At 45.6% G+C, this 25202-nt stretch overlaps 1 protein-coding gene across 1 annotated transcript in view; it reads left to right on the top strand.

Moving 5' to 3' along the window:
- The window catches only part of MFSD2A (MFSD2 lysolipid transporter A, lysophospholipid), a 46711-nt gene extending 31950 nt beyond the window's left edge, over positions 1–14761 (top strand). Inside the window, exons 10-14 of the mRNA XM_060258353.1 lie at positions 3588–3671; positions 5050–5162; positions 7843–7986; positions 10141–10317; positions 13956–14761. Coding sequence (XP_060114336.1) covers positions 3588–3671; positions 5050–5162; positions 7843–7986; positions 10141–10317; positions 13956–14019 — 582 coding nt within the window. The 3' untranslated portion in view covers positions 14020–14761. The remainder of the gene's footprint in view (positions 1–3587; positions 3672–5049; positions 5163–7842; positions 7987–10140; positions 10318–13955) is intronic.
- The last annotated feature ends 10441 nt before the right edge of the window (positions 14762–25202 follow it).

The following is a 25202-nucleotide window of genomic DNA, read 5'->3' on the forward strand; positions in this document are numbered from 1 at the left end:
AAATTTTTATTCAATTTGCCAACAGTAATTTAACACCATATGACCACTGGTCTTCTGGAAACTTAAACAACAGAGGTGCTTTCCGAACAGCTAGTTGATGGTAGACTGCCGGCATAAATGCAGTCATAAGAATAAACAGAGAAGTTAGGTATGTCCTTTTTGAAGAACTACAATGAAAGTTCTTGTGTTGAGCTGAAAGATGCGTAACCTTAGCAGAGAGGAGCATTTCCGTAACATGGTTCCTGAAATGATACAGCTTTGAGGAGAACACTGCATCCGTTGTTCACACTTGAAGCTGGCTATGAAAAGGGGTGGAGGATAACAAGCATGCAAGTCTTTTCTGTCCAAATGCTGCCATTTTTTTTTTTTTTTACTCTTAACCATGAGAAGAAAAAGGCTTGAATGTTTATCAGAGAGAGGCACTGAGTAAAAGGAACGGAGCCGATTTGTCTGGGAAAAGTCTTTGCAAGCTAATAGATGGAGGGGACAGACAGTGGAGAGGGGGAGCATTGTGTTTTGAAATGCTTTGCCAAGGCAGAAAGCCCATTGCGTGTGGGGTGGACTGACACTCTCCCTGCATATAAGGCTCTTGAGAGCAATTGAGACTGACATGGAACCCATGATCCTTAAGAGAAGAAAGCCTGCGAGTCTGTTAATTCATTCCCACTTGTGAGTCAACTGTGGCATGTTCCATGGTCTTTGGAAGGCCTGCTATTACCTTGATGCTCGGTGTTGTGGCTAGAGTGTCTGGCTATAAATGAAGTAAATAAGCTGTGTGTTCCCTCATGCTCCCATAATTCTTGGGGAGGGTTGCATACTTTGCCATGTGTGGTAAAATTATCATTACTACTTGGGAGGAGCTCAGCTGAGCTACCAAAGAGTGAAGATGATCACCTGAGGTTAGCTTAGCCTTCTGCATAAATTTCTCTATTGAAGCAGCTTCAAGGTGAGCGCAGTCCAGAATGTGCTCAAGTTTAAAAATTCCAAATTTGGGTTCCTTTCTTCCTCAGAGTCCCATGCAGCATAAAAGATAAAATCTTGTAGCCTAAATACTCTCAAGACATGCCAAATCTGCTTTGAGACCCATCACTTTGCTGGAAATGTGCAATCCTAACCTGCTTTGACAGAGGAAGGGAAACAGATGGATCTCCTGATTGAGCCAAATTAACATGAGAGACCTGTGCGGTTGGAGACCACACACACAGTAATTTGGCAACGGCAATTTTAAATCCTTCTGTATGGGAATGTAAAATCAACCTTCACTGTACTGCCTGCACACATGCCAGTTGGCCTCAAGGGTGCCACACACAAAGGCCATGGAGTGCATTGTTCAGGTATTGCAGGGTCTCTTGTCATCACAAGTACCTCCCCACCCACACCCATCCTACAGGAGTTCAACTAGCCATCATTCCAAACAATCTGCTGCCTTGTTTCCATTATTCCTCCACAGGGGCTTGTGTATGCTCTTTCCGTTTGGGAATAGGAATGGTTATTTGAAGGGAAGTGAATTGACTTTCTGCTTTCTACCCATTTCTCTAGCTTTGACTGCCACCTTCCTCAAAACTTCAGTCTTAGTTTGCTAGCTGGGCATCAAGAAGAGGCTAGCTTGAAAGCTGTGGCCTCTATCTGCCATGTGGCAGAATGAGAACTTAGAGTTGTGGATCTGTATACTGTTTCAGGTTGCAATTTGGGGAGGGATTGCAGATTTTAAGACCATTGTATGGTAGAACTAGGGGCTTTCCAGCATTTAGAAAACTAGATTATCCAAGGAAAAGTAGCATTTTTCCTGATGAGATAGTTTACCATATATGGGTACATTTTATTTATGTGCAAGAACTTGCAATATTATGCATCCCTCCCACAACCAGTCATGTTGGGGTCCAAACCTGTCTACCACCTGATTTGCTGTAATGTGGATACCAGCTCAATCTATAAGGCATCTGGAGGTGGCTACTGCTGCATAATTTTGAACTTGGGGGATGATTTATTAAAAGAGGTCTTCTGTAACTGGATATCTTGCAAAAAAGTGGTTGACATACATTGCACATGGAAGTTGTTCCAAGAGATGTGCAAGTCTTCTGAACTGAAACAGGAGTTAAAAATAGCCATGTGTGATTTGCAAAGCCTGCATAAAGGTGAAATTGTTGATATCTTATTATCATAATCGGCAAGGGACTGGGGCACGCGCATTCCATGCAGAAATCTCCCAGGTTCAGTTCTTGGCATCTTTGCTCTAAAGGAAATCAATCAGAAAAGCTCAAACAACGCTTTGCTTTGGCTGTGTCTCTGCTGCTTATAATGGGCTGGAGCTCAGGGGAGGGTGGGAGAGGGTCTGAGCTTGGCTCTGTAGTCTATTCAGATTTTCCCGGGCAAGAGTCCAGGCTGCTGGTACTGGCCATTGCCTTTTTGTGTGTTCTGTAAGGACTGTGAAATATGTTCTAGTGGATAGTGGAGGAAACTGCTCCCAGTTTCTGTCTTCACTGTGGAACTGGATCTCCTTCCAGTCTCCTGGCACATAACACAGGGCTCCTCTCCCTCCATTCTAGATGGGTGGGAATGGAGGGAAGAATTTTGACATGACTGAAGCAGATTCCTGGCTTGCTTTAAAAATAGGTGTGGTTCAGACTGCTACTCCGGAGGGATGGGGTGGGGACTTGAGGCTTGCGAAGTCATAGCGGAGAAATTCATGCTTAGTTTTGAAGTTACAACACTGGCAATTGCTTCTCAAGGTTTCAGTTTCTCTGAGGAAGAGACACTGGGTTGGCTGGGAAGAAAATAATGGAAGGAGAAGATTTCCAAGTTAAGCTAAAAATATATCAAATTGCCTCACGAGTATTATGTATAGCTGATGGTATGTTTGGTCCTTTTTCATAAGTGGAAAAAGTTCCTCCCTCCACACACGTGATATAAACCTCATGTGGTAATGGTCACAACAGAGAAGAAGGAGGGAAAGAGAAATGAGTGTGGCCCAGCTTTTGGACTTCAGAAGGAAATGGAACTGAGGGGTGAAACCAAAGATGCTGGGTCTTAAAGAGGGATTTGAAAGCTGGGGAGGGACCTCTCCCTGGGAGGGCATTCAAGGTAAAAGAGGTAGTGAGGAATACCAAGTACAGTCCTTTGAGCATGATAGAGCTGGAGGAGTTGCCAGCCGGGAATATTTCAGGAAGTCGGTGCTGGTCTTCACAGAGGATAATGCATGGATGCTGAGTATGGAAGCTAGTGTAGGAATTGGTGACCAGGCAGCCTGTAGTCTGAACAGTCAGTGGTTCACAGCTGGTCTCTGACCTTGCCATTATAGGATCAAATAATAATGCACGGTGGCTGTGCACGCTTTGATTCCTGGTTAGGGTTGCTGTGAAAATAAAGCATTTCTGACAATCCTTTGATGCGTGCACGACTGGGACTGAGGACTGGCAGCTGCTGCTCCAGATTAACTTGTGTGAAGACAGAAGAGTCTGGTTTCACATAGGCAATATGGCAGGTTGCCCTGCTGTTCCACCAGAAGGGTTGCTGCAGAGATTGCCATTTGCCTGATGCGTGTAATAATGGGCTCTTCTCATCCTCTCCTCCTTTCTGCTGTCTTGTAGCTCTCTGCCACACTGACCATCCCCTTCTGGCAATGGTTTCTCACTCGTTTTGGAAAGAAAACAGCGGTCTATATTGGAATCTCGGTGAGTAAATGCAATCTGGAGGGGAGGAGATGGCTTAAAGAGGGCTTACGGAACTAGGGCCAAGCATTACAAGGAGCTGTAATGGGCAGAGGGGGTCTGAAATGGCTTGCTTGGTGCTGCCAGGCCAAAAACAATGTGAAAATACCAGCTTTGATGGCCTGTTGGGCAGCTTCTAAATAAGCTGGGGTAGGCCTTGGCAAAGCTACTAAGAGCAAGAGTTGAACAGCATGAAGCTATGAATGAATGAGCCTAATAGGCTTTTTTGAGAGTATTTTCTGCAGTTGTTATGAGTCTCATTGGCAGTGCAGCATTAGCCTTGTTCCTGTCTGTTCCTTGCTGCTGTTGCTTTTCTGTGGCTGGCTGACAGGACACTGCTGGGCTCAGGTGTGGCCCTTTCACTCCTGCCTTCCTAGGCTTGCCATCCTCCTCAATGAATAAAAGGACTGTGATGGGATTGGTTAAATCTGCCCCCCCCCCATTTAGTTAAATTAGGCTATCTTCCGTCCCACAGAACAAAAAACAGAATAGATCACGTATTTCAGATGGCATATACATGTTGAAATGCAGCTGAGACACTTCGGTGAGAAGGGCGGGATATAAGTCCATCAAATAAATAAAATAAATAAGCTTAAGACTTCAACAACTAAAAGGACTTTTAGAAATTACCAAGGTTATAATATATTGACCCAATGTGTCTAAACTGTTTGGACATGAGCCTGGAAGTCCCTAGGTAATAAATGGCCTTCGGGAAGTCACTGGCCTGGTTTAGGAGTGTCATGTTTGAATGGCAAATCAGTGAACCCCTCCTGTTCTCACACATTCTTCCCTCACCCACCCTTGAAAATTTGTCCTTCCTTTGTTTAGCTGTCACTGTGGCTCAGTGCTGAAGCTTCTCTTTCTGGCTTCACTCTCTGGTATAAAAATCACTTAATGGTAAAAGCAGAAGTCGTAGCTTCAGTCAGGCATGATGCTGTTCAGAGAGGAGCCAGGCCTGTATGAACCTGTGATGTTAGAGGAGAGATGATCATGTGGGGTAATCCAAGGTATGGTTTGGTCATTGGGAGTAGTGTTGCCAACCTCCAGGTGGGAGCTGGAGAACTTTTGGAATTACAGTTGATCTGCAGATGGCAGATCAGTTTCCCTGGAGAAAATGGCTGCTTTATGGCGTTCTACCTTACTGAAGTCCCTCTTCTGCCCAGGCTCTGCCCCCAGAAGAATTTCCCAAACCAGAGTTGGAGACCCTAATTAAGAAGCATGATGTTTGAATCCGGCCTGTGGGTCTCTTACTTGCCATTGTTAGGAAAAAAATGGGAGCCCCATGTATGCTGCCTAGGAGGTACAATAAAGTAATAATAATTATCTCTCTCTTGTTCTGCAGTCAGCCACACCATTCCTCATCTTGGTTGTGCTTCTGAACAGTAACCTTGTTGTAACCTACATTGTGGCTGTCGCAGCTGGGATCAGTGTAGCTGCCGCCTTCCTTTTGCCATGGTAAGTGTAGTTAAATTGATTACAGAGCCCTGCTTTCGGTGCTGAAAACAGGTAGTAGGCTTCTCTAGACACTTAATACTCTTATGGAGGAATTCTAAACTCTGTCATCTCCAAGGAGGAGAAGGAGGAGGACCCAGGTAACTACCGACCTATCAGCTTGATGTCTGTACCTGGAAAAGTTTTAGAAAGAAATAATCAAACAGTCAGTCCTTGAGCATTTAGAAGGATGGCTGTGATGACTTAAGAGCCAGCAGGGGTTTCTCAAGAACAAGTCATGTCAAATTAAGCTTATATCTTTTTATGAGAAAGTCACTACCTTGAGGGTTCAGGGAAATGCTGCAGACATATTGATTTCAGCAAGGCTTCACATAATATTCCACATAGGATTCTGCATAATATTCTTATAGACAAGTTGGTAAAATGTGTTTTGAATCCTATTACTGTTAGGTGGGTCTGTAACTGGTTGACAGATCACACCCAAAGAGTGTTTGTTAATGGTTCCTCATCCTCTAGAAGAGGAATGACAAGAAGAATGTCTCAAGGATTTGTCCTGGGATCTGTTTTGTTCTGATCTTTATAAATTATTTGGATAAGGGAATAGAAGGAATGCAGATGGTACTAAATTGAGAGGGGTAACAAATATGGTAGAATTTGTAGAATCTTTCGGGCTCAAGTGCCATGTTCTACTGGAGAAAGTTTTCCTTCCAGACGTTTCGTTCTCAGCTGCGGAGAACATCCTCAGTGGCGTTGCAGCCGGAGCAGTCGCTCTGACCTTCTTGGCTGCTGTGCATTGAGTGAGGCGAGGGCTGCTGGAGAGCTGCTATTTATAGGCAGCCTATAAATAGCAGCTCTCCAGCAGCCCTGGCCCCACTCAGTGCACAGCAGCCAAGAAGGTCAGCCAAGGTCTGACCCAGCCAAGAAGGTCAGAGCGACTGCTCCGGCTGCAACGCCACTGAGGATGTTCTCCGCAGCTGAGAACGAAACGTCTGGAAAGAAAACTTTCTCCAGTAGAACACGGCACTTGAGCCCGAAAGATTCTACAAACCCTAATGATGTTACCAGCCGTGAAAACCTGAAATCTTTGATAAAATATGGTAGAGTTAGGATACAGGATGATCTTGACAGGCTGGACAACTGGGATGAAACAATTTTAATGTGGATGAATATAAAGTTCTGCATTTAGGTAGGAAAAATCAAATGCATACTTATAGGATGGGAGTGACTTGTCTCAGCAGTAGTATGTGTGAAAAGGATCTAGGGGTCTTAGTAGACCATACACTGAACATGAGTCAGCAGTGTGATGTGGTAGCTAAAAAGGCAAATGCAATTCAGGGCTGTATCAACAGAAGTATCATATCCAGATCATGCAAAGTGATGGTATCACTTTACTCTGTTCTGGTTAGACCTCACCTAGATTATTGTGTTCTGTTTTGGGCACCACAATTTAAAAAGGATACAAACAATCTGGAATGTGTCCAAAGGAGGGCAACAAAGATGGTGTGGGGTTTAGAGTCTGAGTCCTATGAGGAAAGGTTGAAGAAGCTGGGTATGCTTAACCTGGAGAGGAGAGGAGTGAGAGGTGATATGATCACCATCTTCAAGTACTGGAAGGGCTGTCATATAGAGGATGGTGCAGAGTTGTTTTCTGTTGGACCAGAACCCATGCGCTGAAATTACATCAGGAGTTTTTGAGCTAAGCATTAGGAAAAACTTTCTGACAAAGCAGTTCCTCAGTAGAACAGAGTTCCTTAGGAGGTGGTGGGCGCTCCTTTTTTTGGAGGTTTTCAAACAGAGGCTAAATGGCCATCTGCCAGCAATGCTGATTCTGTGAACTTATGCAGATCATGAGGGGGAGGGAGGGGTGCATCAGTGCTTAATTCTTGTGGCCCTTTCTTACACACCCAGGAAAATGCTGATTGCCACTTTGGGGTCAGGAAGCAATTTTCTCCAGGCCAGTTTGGCCAGGGATCCTGGAGGGTTTTTTTTAAACCCTTCTTCTGGCCATGGAGTTGGTGTAACTGGGTGTGGGGGAGGGAGCTGTTTGTGAATTTCCTGCATTGTACAGGTGGTTGGACTAGATGACTCTGGAGGTCCCTTCCAACTCTTATGATTCTATGTAAGGGCCACGGCTCAATGGGAGCATTTGTGTTCTGCGTGGAAAAGTTCCAGGGTTAATCCTTTGATACTTCCAAAAGGATCTCTGGTAAAGAATGAGGGGGAAGACCTTTCTCTGCTTCGGGTCCTGGACTCTTAGAAGATAATTCCGAGCTAAATGGATCAATGAGGATCCTTTTTAAAAAGTTTCTCTTTAATTCTTCACACAACACAGAGTTAACTTGCAGCCGCAAGATACAGTGACATCTGCTAATTTTCAAGGGCTTTCAAAGCCAGTTCATGAGTCCATCAATGGTTTCTATGTTTGGAAGTGGTAGATCTCTGTGGGAAATGAGGTGCTAGACTATATGGGCTGTGTATCCAATCCAACAGGGTCGATGTTATGTTCTTGTGTGAAAATGTTTACACCGAATCTTATACATGTAGTTCAGAGTTGCCTGGTGTATTTTGCTTTCTTTACACCCACTCCAAAGAGATTTAGATGACTAACATTTCTCCCAGCCAGTGATCATGTTTCACCCACCTATAATTTGGAAGACTAATGAAGTCCTTCATCTTTGCACAGGTCCATGTTGCCAGATGTTGTAGATGACTTCAAGCTTCAGCACCCAGATTCCGCTGGGCATGAAGCAATTTTCTTCTCCTTTTATGTCTTCTTCACCAAGTTTGCTTCCGGAGTGTCTCTTGGGATCTCCACCCTCAGTTTAGAGTAAGTCCCTCTTTCTCTGTGCCGGTTATTGGCATTTTATAGCAATTTTGAAATAAGCCATCTGGCTACTCTTGGTGTGTGGAAAGTACTGTTAGCATCTTCTCTTGGAAGATAGTAGAAGAGTGTCTTGTAGCACCCTGAAACCTGGCAGATTTATTGAACCACCAATCTGCTAGTCTTTAAGGTACCACAAAGATTTGCTTGGTGGTCTAGGATCAGATTAAAATTGTAGGGTTAATAAGTAAATGTTGAATTGAAATCTTGGTGATAAGAGGTACAAATATTAAATATGGAAGAAGTTTAAATCTGTTGGGAGATAGGTATGTAATAGATTTATTGGGGGGGGGGACATATTTTTGAGATATTTCTGGGGCGATTTTTAGAATGTGCGTAGCTTGATGAAGATATTTAGTAAATAGTTTAAAGTGAGAAATACATTGAATCAATAAGATCAAAATAAGAATGATTTATTAGACTTAAAGAAGTAATACTTTATTATTGAATTATTTTTAAAGACCAGTATGCCTAGATTTTATAATATAAAGTCTGTAACAGAAATAAAACATATATTGTTAGAAAAAATAATAATAATAAGTTTTTATTTATACCCCGCCCTCCCCGCCGAGGCAGGCTCAGGGCGGCTTACCGAGCATGATACAGTATCGTGGTACGACAATAACAGATAAAATCAATCAACAATATAAATACAAAATATAAATTAATTTTAAGAATAAGCTAAAACAATACAGTGGTGCTACAGTCTCGGTGCCGGGGATTGGCATATGTTTGAGGTCCAGAAGAAATATTAGAACTTGAGATATAGATGTTTTACTAAATATTGGAAATGTATGCAAAATTAATAATGATATGTTTAAGACTTAATAGTGGTGATTTTAAGAGAAAAGATAATTATATGTAGAACTTACAATGCTCTTGTCCTATCGTGTATCCCACAACCCCTTTCCCTTACTGTGTGTAGTATGTAGAAAAAAATTAATTAAACTTGTTATTTCAAAAAAGATTTGCTTGGTGGTTTTACAGCAATGGAGAAACAGTTTCCAAAGGAGTAGCCAAGTAGTGGTGGTCTCTATTAGATGCATGAGAGTTAGTGAGGTCTGTGGTAGTTGTCTTCAACCTTTCCAGGCCTGGGAGCCATCTTTAATACATAAATGGAAGCATGGGACCCATTGAGCTGCAAGCACATGACAATCATGTGACAGGAAGAGGAGGGGTTAGAGTTGTGACCTAATCAGTGGGGGGAGGCTGTAATGATGCAAGCGTACATGAAACATTGCAAGCACCAAGTGGTAAGGGCAGGCCAGACCCGGGGAAGAAAAGACACAAGAGGGGGGGGGGGGGTTGGGGGGGGCATCTGAACCTGCCTGTGTTGAGTTTTCTGCACAACCAAGGAATGGTGCTGGTTATGTATGTGCATGTATGTAATGATACAGGAGACGTAGTGCCCTTGTCCTCACCAGAAATCATTCAGAAAATGGCAGCTGTACAGGATGTCATGACCCCAAAGAAGGGACTCCACAATCCACCTGTGGGTCTTGACCTGTAAGTTAGATTACTGGTCCTGTTGTGAAATGTTGTGCTTAGGCCCTAACAGAAGTATGTTCAGATCACAGTTGAGTCTTGAATTCTCCTGACTCAGGAGCTTCATTTAGCTATCATGGCATTCAATTCTAGATGTAGCCTGCAAACTATGCAGCTTTTTGCTTCAAGTCTCCTGGCTCCCACTGCCCAGGTCCTTGCAAAAACAAATTATATTTAGAAAGGGGATGGGGGGAGAGAGCTCACAAGGAAAAAGAGACAATGTTGATATTTTATTGGAAGCACAGATTTGTGTGGCATGGAATATGCAAAGCCACCGTTACTGATTTTCATAGCTCAGTGTTTCTTTTGACAAGGAGCCAGTGAGGCTGCCTTTTGTGATAAATTACCTTTGGCTAAGAAGTAACATTTCAGAATGAGCTTTGATTTCTTGATCTAGTTGAAAGCTGGCTGCTTACCTTAGAGTGGCTTGTTGCGTGTGATAGAACGATAGCCAGGAAAAAGAAAAAGTGAAGGTCAGTTTCGGGTAAAGTGGTGTGTGTGTGTGTATTATTTTCAGGTGCTCCAGAACTAACTGAATATTTCTTGCTGTCACAGCTTTGCTGGATACAAAACTCGGGGTTGCAGCCAGCCAGAGAGGGTGAATTTGACCCTGAAGCTGCTCGTCTCAGCTGCCCCTTTGGCTTTGATCATTCTTGGCCTTCTTCTCTTCAAGTTGTACCCCATTGATGAGGAGAGACGAAGGAAAAATAAGAAGGCCCTGCAGGACTTAAGGTGAATTCTTTACTTGCAACCAGAGAGGGAGTGGAAAGTATAATGCTATAGAACAGCAGGGGAAGGCAGCTTTCTGAGTGAGGCTCCTGTCTGGGCCTCATGTTCTATGAGTTACCAATCCACAGGAAGGTAAAGGAGTGATGGTTTGCATGCAATAGAGTATTTGGTTCAGATGGTTTGCATGCAATAGAGTATTTAGTTCAAATAGGGGAGGGACGGTGGCTCAGTGGTAGAGCATCTGCTTGGGAAGCAGAAGGTCCCAGGTTCAATCCCTGGCATCTCCAAAAAAGGGTCCAGGCAAATAGGCGTGAAAAACCTCAGTTTGAGACCCTGGAGAGCCGCTGCCAGTCTGAGAAGACAATACTGACCTTGATGGACCAAAGGTCTGATTCAGTATAAGGCAGTTTCATATGTTCAACCCATCAACACAAGTTCTGTGTTGCTCTGCGCCTTTTGTGAAATGCACTGCCCTGTCCTAGTTGCACAGACTGGATACAGAAAGGGCATCAAGAGACCGGTGACTAGCAAAGGAGCTATAATTCTTTGCCCAGTGTTAAGGATATGAGATCAGTTGTGTTCGTATGTTTCCTTTTTAAAAAAAGTTTTTGTTTAACAATAGGAAAAAACCCCTGTGGCTAGTGTTAATATCCATTCCCCGCCCACCCCAATACATTGCTTCTTCATATCATTATTGAAGCAACACATTGTAATTATATCAGGATAAACATCCTGAATAGCCCAGGCTATTCAGAAGCCAAGCAAGGTTGCCCCGCTCAGTATTTATGTGGGAGACCACCAAAGAACTTCATGGTCACTACGCAGAAGCAGGCAATGGCAAACCGCCTCTGAATGTCTCTTGCCTTGAAAACCCTACATGGTTCCAATAGGTCAGTTGCAACTTGACAGCAAATAAAATAAATATGTTGCCTTGCATTTGTTTTGGTTTTTCTCAAAGTTGAGGGTTTCCTTGCAAATGAAAAGCAATTACAGGCCTCCATAAAATGATCCATTCTTTGTCCTGCTTGCTGAGTCCTGACTTGTTATGACAGTTCATTAGCCATTGTAAAGTCTCGCAAGGTGCCACCGGACTCGCTTTGAATCCAGTCGCGTGGAGGTTGGGGTTCTGGTTTCTCCCACTGCTGTGTTCTAAAACAGGCAGCTGGTATTAAAGCTTCTTTGTAACCATGACAGCAGCATAGCTAACCTCCCCCACCTCAAAAAAAGTGTTCTGTTTTTAAGGTTCCTCTGTCTGGTAGGGGGTTCAGATCCTGCAAGGACAGGTGGTGCTTCTGAAGTCTTGCTCATCATGACACGTTTTATTGCTGAAAATACAGCTGGCATCTGATGACACGTTGCCAAATGGGTGTTGAGTGTCTCTGATGCAGCAATGGAAAAAATGTAGGGAGGCTAAATATAAAATGCTGAGTAATCCTATCTAAGTTAGCACATGCATTTCTGTACTTTCCTATTTTGACCTGTGGTGCTTTTTTCATACTCCATCTGTACCTACAACAAATACCAAGCAGCATGCAAGTATCATGGAAGTTACACATGTAATGCAAAGGTGTCAAGTCTCATGCTAGTAAATAAAAATGAACCCCACCGCATTTAAGTGTTACTGTCAAGAGTGAAATCCATGTCATACCTTTAAGAGGATCAACCAAATGTACACAAAAGACTTCAAGTTTTTGAGCTCATCAGAGCTCTTCATCTGGCTGGAGGTTAGCAAAATTAAAAAGATAGATGTTACATGGGTTCTGTTTTTGGATTTTGGGTGGCTGTCCAACTTTTTCTATTGTCAAGAATAGACATTAAGAAATGCAAATCTACCAGAACAACACACAACCCCTAAACATCAGCTGTGGAAATAGCTATATCTGCTAATAATACTGAAACTGCATCTACAGACAAGTAACCAATTCATCTTAGCAGTGTTTTAAAGAAGAAATGATAATCCCCATGCAAATACTTAGCTGTTGTGTGTGGCCTGCCTGTAATATTGTGTGACAATGTTCAAATAGGGAATAACTATCTTTGTCCCAAGTCCACAGGCAAAATTCAAATGAATGCACTAAGATGCACATCAAATTAAGTTCCTAATAATTATAAAAGTTCCCTGACATCATTGCCTTGTCCACTCTCCTGGACATAGATGTGTGCTGCTGGCCTTCCTTGGGAAACATCATTTTAGGATCCTTTTCAAAAGAATCTTGAAAGAGCTGAGTACCTGGCACATAAGCAGTAGGTCCCTGAACTCCTTATCTGACAAGGAGAAGCTGATGTGGGAAGATTTCAGAGTGACTTACCTGGCAAGGGACCATTCCATCACGAGGGAAATGATGTCATCTCAGAAGCCTCTGTGATGAGACAGAAGTTGGGCAAGGTTGCCTCGCCAGCTCAAAAGTGGCATGTGATCAGAAGGGCATTTTTCCAGTGTGAAATGGGCTGTAGTAAAATGAAATGTGTACAGTTCTGGTCACGGCACCTCAAAAAAAGATCATAGCATTGGAAAAGGTGCCAAAAAGAGCAATTAAAACGATTAAGGGGATGAAACACCTTCCCTATGGATAGGTTAAAGACGTTATGGCTTTTTAGCTTGGAGAAATAGCAACTGTGTAACGTGACAGAGGTTTGCACAATTATGCATGGGATAGAAAAGGCAGAGAAAGAAGTTCTTTTAATCCATTTTTCATAATAAAAGAACTTGTAGCATCCAATGAAAAAAAAGCTTTAAAAAATGAGCCCCGTGGTGCAGAATGGTAAGCTGCAGTACTACAGTCCAAACTCTGCTGGGGGTAAAGTGTAGATGACTGGGGAAGGCAGGGGCAAACCACCCTGTTAAAAAAAAAAGTCTGCCATGACAACATCATGACGCGACATCATTCCAGAGTCAGAAACATCATTCCAGAGTCAGAAACAGCTTGCACAGGGGACTACCTTTTTTAAGCACTGCTACAAAAAGTGGTTGTGACTACCGGCATTAATAGCTTCAAGAGGGGACTTGAATAAACATGGAGCAGAGGTCCGTCAGTGGCTATTAGCCCCAGTGTATAGATGGAACATGAAGTCTGAGGCAGTGATGCTCTGTATTCGGGGTGCTTGGAGGGCAACAGTAGGAATGCTTCTGGAGTTCTGGCCCTGCTGGTGAACCTCCTGAGGGCACCTGGGTTTTGACCACTGTGATACAGAGTGTTGGACTGGATGGGCCATTGGCCTGATCCAACATGGCGTCTCTTATGTTCTTATGAGACACAGAGTGTTGGACTGGATGGGCCATTGGCCTGATCTCACAGGGCTTCTCTTATGTTCTTATGTGACGCAGAGTGTTGGACTGGATGGGCCATTGGCCTGATCCAGCATGGCTTCTCTTATGTTCTTCTGTGACACAGAGTGTTGGACTGGATGGGCCATTGGCCTGATCCAACATGGCTTCTCTTATGTGACACAGAGTGTTGGACTTGATGGGTCATTGGCCCAATTCGACATGGCTTCTCTTATGTTCTTATGGAATTGTTCAACAAAGAGACAAGGGCTGTACTTTATGGCACTGTTCGTTGTATGCCTTACTGTATGTTTTGAGTGTGATTTTTTTGTTTGTTTTAATCTTGACTTTATTCTCAATTCCTTTGTTTCCCCAGAGAGGAAGAGAGCAGTAACAGCAGCTCTGAGTCGGACTCCACAGAGCTAGCCAGCATTGTTTGACCCTGGCTTTCCTTAAATTCACTTGTTTACACACTGGGGGACCTTCAGGCAGGAAGGGACGGATGCAGCCTTTGTCGCACAGGAGTGATGCTGACTTACTCCCATAGAAGGGAGTGCTCTACAATATTCTTCCAGAATGTTCTGGAGAAACAGCCAAACACTGGTCTATGTTGTGCCTACATATGGGATTTTTCACTGAACACTGGGTCGTTATGTGTGTACAATGCAGGACAGTATTCAGTGCTGTGGTAAAGGGTACCTCTTGAATGAAATAAGCACTGACGTCAAGCAGATTTTAGTTTGCACATGACATGAGTCTTTTGAGTGATAAGAGTTCTGGGGGTGGTTGCCACTCCTTGCCAGCCCCACTAATCCACCTGATACCATTAGCACTGAGTGCGGTGCAGGTCTCTGTGGTACCATTAACTTTTTATTATTATTGTTGTTATTATTATTTGTACTGTGGACTGACCCATATGGTGCTGCTTAGTGTATATTACACTATGGACATGACCCTGCCATACTGAACCTCATACTGGTTTTGTAAATCAGACATGACTGATGTAAAAGTATCCTGTGTTTTGCTGTTTTTTATGTGGGTGTGTATATATAGAAAGAGCCTAATTAAAATAACTTAATTTTGTTGTAAATACAAATGTTTTTTTCCCCCTATTTGTATATGACTGTACAGCAAGATGATTGGAACTATTAATACAGTTATAATTAAAATGCAAAAATGACACCCATGTTGTATGTGTATGTCTGTAGAAGAACTGGAAATTATTTTATTTACTTCCTATGAGAGCCAGTTTTGTGTAGTGGTGAAGTGCGCGGACTCTTATCTGGGAGAACCGGGTTTGATTCCCCACTCCTCCATTTGCACCTGCTGGGATGGTCTTGGGTCAGCCAGAGCTCTGGCAGAGGTTGTCCTTGAAAGGGCAGCTGCTGTGAGAGCCCTCTCCAGCCCCACCCACCTCACAGGGTGTCTGTTGTGGGGGAGGAAGGTAAAGGAGATTGTGAGCCGCTCTGAGACTCTTCGGAGTGGAGGGCGGGATATAAATCCCATATCTTCTTCTTTTCTTCCCCCATGGGGGCTCCAAGAAGCTTACATCATTCTGGGCATGGAGCAAGTGTCGCTGGGTGAGTGTGTGTGTGCGGGGGTGGGGGAAGGTATTTGTGAATTTCCTGCATTGTGGGGGGTTGGACTAGATGACCCTGGAGACCTTTTCCAACTCTGATTGTATTATCCCCCTCCTCCATTTTATCCTGAGTCTGTGACTGACCCAAGGTCACCTAGTGAGCTTCTGTGGCAAAGCAGAGATCCAGACCTGGATCTCTGAGCTCCTAGCCACTATGCCATGCTGGTTTTATGAAAATTTGGCAATTTTGCAAGTATTTTAGAGGAGTTGCCTCTCTACCTCGTTGTCCTGGGCTGAAGAATAATTTGTCCTGGGCTGAAGAATAATTTGCAGCAGGATGTCAAAAGTTCCCAGCCTTGAAGCTTGATGGTTTGGACCTCAGTGACAAAGATCCCAGGAATGGGGGTGGGCGGGAAAGATTCTTACACCATGGTGCTGTCTTCCGCAGGGATGCTAGGTATGTCTGCCAGGACAAAGGGTTAGTTTGTTTTCATTCTTTAATACAGAATAGCAAGTAGAATCCCAGGGTGTGGGGCCACAACCAGTGGAAGGAGCAAGCTATTTTTGTAGCCGGTGTGTGCACAAAAATACTACTCTGCAGTGTGTTAGTAGTTTTCCTTATGTATCCTCTTCTCCATCTGTACCTGCCAGTTCCAAAACTTAACATCTTGGGAGTCCTAAATAAGGGGTATCTTTGCTCTGTTATGTGTTGGAGGAAGTGTGAAATACAGAAACTTCGGGTTGTGTTCTATGAACTTCAATTGTTCTGCAATAAGGGCCACAGTCCTTAAATAGAATTACACCTTTTTTAAAAAATTAAGAGCCAAACTAGATTCAAAAACAGATGTGTAGGTACATAACATTCCCAGACAATCTTTTCTTACTGGCTGTGGTGCATCTTTTCCCCTAGGAGTGGGGAAAGCCAGTTTGGAACATAACAGCTAATAGGAAAAAGGGCTAAAGCAGGGATGTCAAACACGCAGCCTGGGGGCCTGATTCAAGCCCCCCAGCAACTGGCTCCTCTCTGTCTCCTTCTCCCTCTCTCTTGCTTCCTTCTGCATCTCGGCTTGCTCTATTGCACAGGAGTTACAGAGCAAAACCTTAGTTTTCTCCCTTTGTTGAGGCTCCTCCTAATCTCCTGGGGAGGGAAGGAAAGAGCCAGAGCTTCCTTTGCCCAGTTCCCTGGATCCCAGTGCAGAAATACAAAGAAAGCACCTTTAGACCAACAAGTGTTGATGTTTAATTGTATTTGTCTGTGTCCTTTAAAAAAAATTGTCTCTGCTACCTAATCTTAAATAGGTACACACATGGCTAAGTCCGGCCCAACAAGGTCTCATGTCAGATCCGGCCCTCATAACAAATGACACCGCTGGGTTAAAGCCTCTCATTTTCCACAGCTATGTATGTTCAAATTCTCCCTCCGAAGTCTCGTTTTAGTGCTTTAAAATGAAACGGATTTTGCAACTCTTAAATTTATATGCCACTTTCATTCATTTCAAGGCTGCTAGCGATTTCACAGTGAGCGGCAAGGGAACATGTGTGTCTGAGTGTTAACTGGCGAATGTCCCATGTGCTCACATGCTACATGAAGCTGCCTTATATGAAGTTAGACTACTGGTCCATTTAGTACTTTTGACTGGGAGTAGCTCTCCAAGCTCTTTGGCAGAAAATAAATCTTGAAATGCCAGTGGCTAAATCCTGGCTTTTAAGATGATGCACATATGCACTGTTGTTCGGCTTTGTATCTTTCTAGGTTAAAGAACAAGCTTTCTAATTCTGCTAAGACTAAATGCGCCCTCCTCTTGCTGTCTCCCCCAACCTTTGCCTCGTGCATTTTAGTGTACTGGAATGTCTTAATGTGGATCTCATCAATGTGTTTGCTGTGTGCATGTAACCTCTTTGCCTCTGCCTTTGATTTCCCTTAGGAAATCAACAAAGCGCCTATTCTTTTGAGGCTGCCATTTAAAAAAGAAAACAAACTTCAGGCAATGAAAGCTTTTGTTACTGAGATTCCAAACTGGCCTAGAGGCTGCCCCCAAATGGTGCAAAAAACTAACCTGACCTCTCAATACCGGGAGACTTAGTTTAGTTTATTTACGATTTATATCCCGCCCTTCCCACCAAGGTGGCTCAGGGCGGCTCACAGCACATAAAATCTAACATAAAAATATTAAATTTAAACATTTTACACAGTTAAAACATTAAAAACATAAGAGTCTAATAAAACTACACTCAGTTTCCAGTGCCGGTTAGTTATAAGCCAGCCCGAAGAGGGCTGTCTTGCAGGCCCTGCGGAATTGAGCAAGGTCCCGCAGGGCCCTCACCTCTTCCGACAGCTGGTTCTACCAGGAAGGGGCCATTACAGAGAAAGCCCTGTCTCTGGTAGATTTCAGGTGGGCTTCCTTTGGCCTGGGGACAACGAGAAGATTTTGGGTTCCCGATCTCAGTACTCTCTGGGGAACATGTGGGGAGAGATGGTCCCTCAGGTAGGCAGGTCCTAGGCCATATAGGGCTTTAAAGGTAATGACCAGCACCTTGTACCGAACTCGGTATATTATTGGCAGCCAGTGCAGAACCCGGAGCCCCGGCCGAATGTGCTCCCTTCTTGGGAGCCCCAATAACAACCGGGCGGCGGCATTCTGCACTAACTGCAACTTCCGGGTTCGGCACAAGGGCAGCCCCATGTAGAGGGCATTGCAGTAGTCCAACCTCGAGGTGACCGTTGCATGGATCACCGTTGCTAGATCGTCACACTCCAGGAAGGGGGCCAACTGCCTTGCCCGCCTAAGATGAAAGAATGCGGACTTGGCAGTGGCTGCTATCTGAGCCTCCATCATTAAGGAAGGCTCCAATAGTACCCCCAGGCTTTTGACCCTGTACGCCGCTATCAACGGCGCACCGTCAAAAGCTGGCAGGGGGATTTCCCTTCCCGGACCCCGACGACCCAAGCAAAGGACCTCTGTCTTTGCCGGATTTAGCCTCAGCCCACTCAGTCTGAGCCACCCAGCCACAGCCTGTAACGCCCGGTCCAGATTTTCTGGGGCACAGGCCGGCCATAAGCAGATAGAGCTGGGTGTCATCAGCATACTGGTGACAACCCAGCCCATACCTTCGGGCAATCTGGGCAAGGGGACACATATAGATGTTAAATAACATCGGGGAGAGAACCGCACCCTGAGGCACTCCGCTATCAAGCGTGTGTCTCCGGGATAGTTCACCCCCAATCGCGACCCTTTGTCCCCGACCTTCAAGGAAAGAGGAAAGCCATTGTAAGGCCAACCCCTGAATCCCCACGTCGGCAAGGTGGCAGGTCAGGAACAGATGGTCGACCGTATCAAACGCTGCCGATAGGTCCAACAGCATCAGCACCGCCGAGCCGCTCCGATCCAGATGCCGTTGAAGGTCATCTACCAGGGCAACCAACACCGTCTCCGTCCCATGGCTTGGGCGAAAGCCGGACTGAAGGGGATCAAGGATGGAAGCATCCTCCAGGAAGGTCTGTAACTGCATCGCCACTGCCCTCTCAATAAGTTTGCCCAAAAAGGGCAAATTTGAGACCTTATTGTTGAACTGTACAAGCAATTGTTTGGATTCCCCTGTGCAGGCTGGATCTACGGTCCCTGGTGTTTATGGTGATAGAAAGGGAGAAGCTCTCAGTCTTTTTTTTTTTTTTTTTTGGCAAAGCATGCCTTGATGTATAGTTTTGAAAAAGACGAGCCACTTGAGTGTGCAAAAAGGGCAAGTGCACAATCTTGTATGGGGACAATTGATGCAACTTAAAATAAACGCATGGTTTCCCTTTCACATAGGCTTTCTTAGCATGACAAACTAGCTTCCAAATAGTCCTATAAAAATTGATTTTTGTTACGTGTGTAGATTGGATGTTCAACTTGTATTAGCATCAGTGGCTAACCGAGGGTGGAATTTTCCTATGTAGCCACCGGTGAAGTTCAATATCCATTTTCATAGCTGTTTAATACTTCTAAATGGAGCAAAATTATTAAAAGAAAAGTTGAAAGAATGACAACAGAGTCAATACAGGATTTGTTGCCCATGGCCTCACAGAAGAAGAACGTTTGTGTCAATTTCACATATAAATGATGGTACATGCCAATAAAGGCTTGTCTGATGATGATGATGATGATGATGATGATGATGATGATGATGATGATGATGATATAAATGATGGGGCCAAATGTGTTCCTTGGAGAAGAGTGTTCCACAGTAGCCGGGCAACCAGTGGAAAGGCTCCACTTCTATGGATACCAAGTGCTGGAAGTGCAGAAAAGGAAAGTTGAGGTTGGAGGTGGGTATATTTTTGGGGCAGGCATGCTGGCTAGTAAAAGAAACTACAGATTTTGTTTGTTTTCCAGATTTTTATTCTGCCTTCCCCAAATGGGCTCAGAGCATATTTCAACAAAACCGAGTCAAAGACTCATTACAATAGATATAAAACATTAAAACAAAAACATTCCAGAGGTGACAGCAGTTACAGAAAAGAAGCTTATTAAGGCCACATAAGTGGAGTCAGTGGGTACTTCAGTAAGTTGGGAATTGGGGCAGGGATGTCAAAAGCAAGTTACAGCAATCAAGCCTGGAAGCAGAGCCAGTGTCAGGGTTTTTGGCACCCTAGACTGGGGCCCCCCACCCCTGACTTCCTGCTGCCACTTGTACCCTTCCTCCTCCCCCCCCCAGGCAAAGCCAGAACCCAACATGCCACTGTGGCACACGGGTGGCCAAGACTGAAACCAAGCCATCGTCATCAGCACAGGGCCAGCCCTAGACTGGCTGGCACCCTAGGCGAGGCTAACATCCGGCACCCCCTCCTTACACTGATAATGTCACTGAATCACGTGGGGGCACCCAATTTGACACCCCCAGAAGGCTGGCACCCTAGGTGTCTGACGTTGGAGCTCAAAGTAAACGGACCATCTTTCGTTGCAAAAGTAGTAGCGTTTATTTGGTATCTCAAAGTTCTGAATAGGCAGTCGTTGGAACTGATAGCAAACATTGAAACATACATGGGTTTTAAGGCCTTACATCAAAGCATTCATAAACAACCCTACATTCTCTCACACTAATGTTGCAAGTAACACTTTCCCTACTTCTTATCGCTTGCGGCTCCCTTTCTCACGGAGGAGCCCTGCTGGCTCTCCTTGATGCTTGCTATCTTCAAAGAGCTATTGCTTTGTTAGTGTTATGCAGAGGAATGCACAGCATGGGTTAGTAACATTTCTAAGACCGTTTGATATGCAAGGTCTTCTGCTTCATAGTTAGTAATAGAGGTTCAAAATGGAGTTAGTCATGTCAAGGAACAAGTTACAGAATACATTCAGCATAATGACACAGTAATACTCTCCAATGTCTGACACTAGGCAATGGCCTAGTTTGCGTAGTGGTAGGGCCAGCCCTGTGTCGGCACCTTTGACTGCACACCTCACTGCAGCTGGTTCCCCTTCTGGAGAGCAGGAGATGAGTTCGTTTTCCTCTCCTGCAGCAGCCGGGCCGTGCTGCTCTTAAAGGCACGGCATCAGGCTTGTCGGGGGACAAGAGATACATTGGCAACCCTGCCCCTCGGCTAGTCCACCTTTATATGTACCTTTATAGAAAGGAAGGTTGGCACAAAGCCTCTAAAGTGGGTCTTAAAGGATGAGAAAAGTTTCCTCCTCTCCCTTTATAATTCAACTTAAAGGGGATTGTTGCCCCCCCCTCTTTCATGACACACAGCCTTCCTCTGCTCTGTGCAGCACCTAGCACACTAAGGGTCCTCTTTGTTAAGAAGCAACAGTCAAGAAAAGCTGCCAGTCCATAGGAGAATAGCTGCAGCCACCTTCACCAGCCCTCCTTCGCGTTGGCCAGAGCGTGGTGGGTGAGAAGCAGCAGGCAAAGGAGTTGCACTCTGGGCCTTCTCCCAGCTCCTTACCTGCAGCTCTGGTGTCTTCTGCTCACATTTTGGCCACCCCAAAAGGGACCATAAGCAGCACAATGAAGAGAGGAGGTGAGGGGGAGCAGGGAAAGAGGAAAGCCCTTCCCAAGCAAGCGCCATTGCCATGGAGAGGTCCCTCAGGTGGCTTGGCCATTTCCTCTTTCTCCCTGACACTGGCCGTCCTCTCCAGCTCAGCCTCCTACTTCCACCGCCAAGTCCCCACACAGCACTCAGCTCTGGGTGGAAAAGGCCACAAGCACGCTGGTGGAAGCCATCTTCTCAGGCAGGGTCACGCAATTGTCGATGGTGGACACGTCTTGAGCTGCAGCCGCCAGAGCCTGCCATTGGAGGTGCTCAGAAGCCTTTTGCAGCAAAAGAGGGCAGGTTCTGAGCACACCCGCTACCCCCATTCAGCCCTGCCTCCGCTGTCCACCTGCAGCACTGGATGGATGGCAAGGCAGCAGATGTGGGCAACAGCAAGGATGAGCACATCAGCAGCAAGGAACGGACACCGGGGGCGGCCGGGCACACATGGAGAGGGGGGCCCGCCACCTGCCCCTGTGGCTAGGTGATGCCCTAGGTGGCAGCCTACCTGGCCTTCTGGGACACACCAGTCCTGCCTGGAAGTGACCATTGCATGGGTCACTGTAGCCAGCTCCTGGAAAGAGAGGTAGGGGGCTCATTGCTGGCTCTGCCAAAGAAAGAATAAGGCGGACCTGGCAACTGCGGTAACCTAGGCCTCCAGATCACCCCAAGGCCTTCTGATCACCTTCTGAGCCAGCCCAAGTGCTGCACCATCCCAGGTGGCAACCCCATCTTTGCCTCAACCCCTGCCCCCCTGACTCAGATACAGGACTACTGTCTTTGTTGGATTAAGTTTCAGCTGGCTCTGCTGCGACCAACCAGCAATGGTCTCTAATACCCTGGCTAAATTCTCTGGGGCGGATTTCGTTTCAGGCAGCCATCCAATAACAGATAGAGTTGGGTATCATCCCAGACATTGGTGACATCCCCCAACCCAAACCCCTGGATCAACTGGGCGAGGGGGCGCCTGTTGATGTTAAACAAGGGCAAGAGGATCACCCCCTACAGCACACCACACTTAAGTGAGTGTTGTGGGGACACCCTCTTTCTGAGTCCAATCCTCTGTCCCCATTCACAGAGAAAGGAGGAAAACCATTGAAGGGCAGTCCCCCCGGAGGCCGGACCTCTATGTCAGTGAGGCAGTGGCTCATGAGATCATAATCGACTGTGTCGAACACCGCCATTAAATCTAACAATAACACCCATCCCGATCGAGGTGGCTCCAGAGGTCATTTGTAAGGGTGACCAGCTCTGTCTCTGTCCTGCTACCAGGGTGGAAAGCAGACTGGAAAGGGTCGAAGGTATTTGTTGGGGGGCTGATAGAAAAAACTCCAAAGGCAACGGCATCCTTCCCTTTGCCGCATCTTTAGCATGGTTCTGGCACCTTCTAAATAGCATTTCCCACGAGCAGACATTCAGCAGGGTGAGATTAGTACCCCATTATTGGTGGTGGATGGGAAGGGTGACTCATGCACTACTTGAATGTCAAACAAAGCCAAGGGGCTGGGAGGAGGAGTGGGTGAAAAATGACAAAAGGGATTAACCCTCAGATGGGAAAGTGGATCTGCCCTCTGCATAAAACATGGGAAAGCTGGCCATTGTTTGGGCCAAGAGGAGCAGGGCAAAGCCATTGCCCCATGTCAATCATGAAGCAAGGCAAATCCCCTCCAAAAGAGTAGTCTGTCAGGCCTGATGGGATGAGAGGCCGGGCCATTGTGTGGGGGTTCTGGATGGGTCTTTCTCCTATTGAGAATGGCCTTGGTTTTGCAGTCAAAAGATGGGAAGCATCTCAGGGCTTCTTAGACTGGTAACCCAGGAATTCCTTCATCCATTAGGAAAGAACTGATTGACAGTCCCAGATGCTGAGGATTTGGCAAGCTTGTTCAGAGAAGAGATTCTTTCTCAAAACAAAGTCAGGCAGGGAAGAGCAACTGGGGAGGGGGTGTTCAAGCATGGGACGAGCCAAAGAGAAATATTTCTGCACCCCGTTGAACGACTGGGCGGATCAAATGGACAAAGGCAGCAATAGAAAAGCCTTGCTGAATAGGTGGGGAGGGGGAAGCTCAGAAAGAAATGGAAAGGAAAGCCATGACCTTGCACATGGAAAAGGGAAAAGTGGATGTCCACTCAAGCGGAATCTGATTAGGTAATTTGGAGGGGGGGAGAGCATGAGCATGAAAATAACACTGCACATTCCCTGCTTCCCTGAGCTGCGAGAGGTCCTGGCAACCGTAGTGCTATGGCATCTGCAGAGCAATCCTAAGCAGAGTTGTACCTTTCTAAGCCCGTTGACTCCAACGCCCTTTGAAAAGTGTAACTCTGCTTAGGATGGTGCTTTTGGTTGTGTTTGGAGGAGAAAGCACTCTAGATTTACACATCTGGGCACTGTTTATAAATATACTAGTAATAAAGCCCATTGTGGGGAGAAATACAATGGGCACTAGAAATTTGCTATGGGTGAGTTTCATGGCTGGGGAGGGAAGGGAAAGGTAGAGGGAGGCAAGGTATGTTGAGAAGGCAGCTGTTGGGAAAAGAAATGGAGAAAGTGGGGAAATGTGGGGTAGGTTATCAGAGAAGGGGGGTATCATGAAGGAATGGGGGGCAAAAAAGATGGGAGTAGATTGCTTTCCATCTCCTCCCTCCTCTCTGCAGTCTCTTAGGAAAAGTGCAATCTTTCTCTGCAATGGGGACCAAAGCAACTTACATCATTCTCCTCTCCCCCCTTTTGATCTGCACAACAACCCTGTTATGCAGGTTAAACTGAAAAGTCTGTGACTGGTCTGAAATCACTCAGTCAGCTTCCACAGCAAGAAGCTGGATCTGGCAGACCCTGCTCTGAAGTGCCAACTGCCACATCACACTGGCTGTAGGGCTGCCAGGTCCAACTCAGAAAATACCTGGGGACCTTGCGGGTGGAGCCAGTAGGCTTTCCCATCCCCCCCAAATAAAAATACAATGCCGTTCCCCTCAATACAGTCTTCATTTCCTTGTCCCCCAGCAGCTGACTGCACTTCCACTAAATGAAAGTGAACTCTCTCTCTCTCTCTTTTGTGATCTCACTGGATCAATTTACTCACCGGAACTGATGAATGTAACCATCTGCTGTATTTCACCAACTTCTTAAGACGAACAGGACAATGAAAGCATAGCAGCTCCAAACAAACAGAGGAGCTCTGCTCACTTCTTTTCCTTTTACACACTCACCAGGAAGACCCAGGAGTCCTCAGGCAATTGGGGGAAGGCTTTCTGTGGCTGTTTCCCTCCTCCTCCCACCCTCAGCCAATGGAATGCAACAGACCTCAACTGATGGTTAAATGGACCAAAGGCTGATGCAGCACAGTTTCAACCAATCAGGGTGTTCCATTTTGCCACCATGAAAGGATAAGCATGCCATAAGTGGATGCAATGAAGCAGTTCTACAGCAGGGCAACAAATCTGCTTCCTGGAAGAATCTGGGCTGCCACACAACTAGCAGGAGACTAGAGGGACAGAGATATGGGGTGTGTCTCTCAGTGATGGTGTGACATCAGTTCCAAGAAAACTCAGATATGATGTCAGTTATTTTAGGAATTTCTGGATTCCTAGAAAGGACTGGTGTCACTTCCCCCGGAAGTGACATCACACTGTTGGCCTGACAGACTCCCCCCCCCCCTGCAAAGAGGGATTAGTGGGGGATCCCCTGCCTGGTGGTGGTAGGGTTGTCAGCTCTGGGTGATGAAATACCTGGAGATTTTGGAGGTGGAGCCTGAGGAGGGTGGGGTTTGGGGAAGGGAGTCTTCAGTGGGGTATAATGCCATAAAGTTCACCTTCCACCTTTCTCCAGGTGAACTGATCTCTGTCACCCGGAGATCATTTGTAATCTCAGGAGATCTCCTGCCACCACATAGAGACCAGCAACCCTAGGTGGTGGGCAAGTGCAAGCCTAAGAGAGATCCAGCATTCTGAAACACTTCACCTTCAGCCAATTCACAGTTCTCGTGGTTGTGTTCTCCCTCTCTATCTCCATTCTGAATCCAAGCACCCATAAACCATTA

This window comes from Heteronotia binoei, chromosome 17 (assembly GCF_032191835.1).
Source record: "Heteronotia binoei isolate CCM8104 ecotype False Entrance Well chromosome 17, APGP_CSIRO_Hbin_v1, whole genome shotgun sequence".
NCBI lineage: Eukaryota > Metazoa > Chordata > Lepidosauria > Squamata > Gekkonidae > Heteronotia > Heteronotia binoei.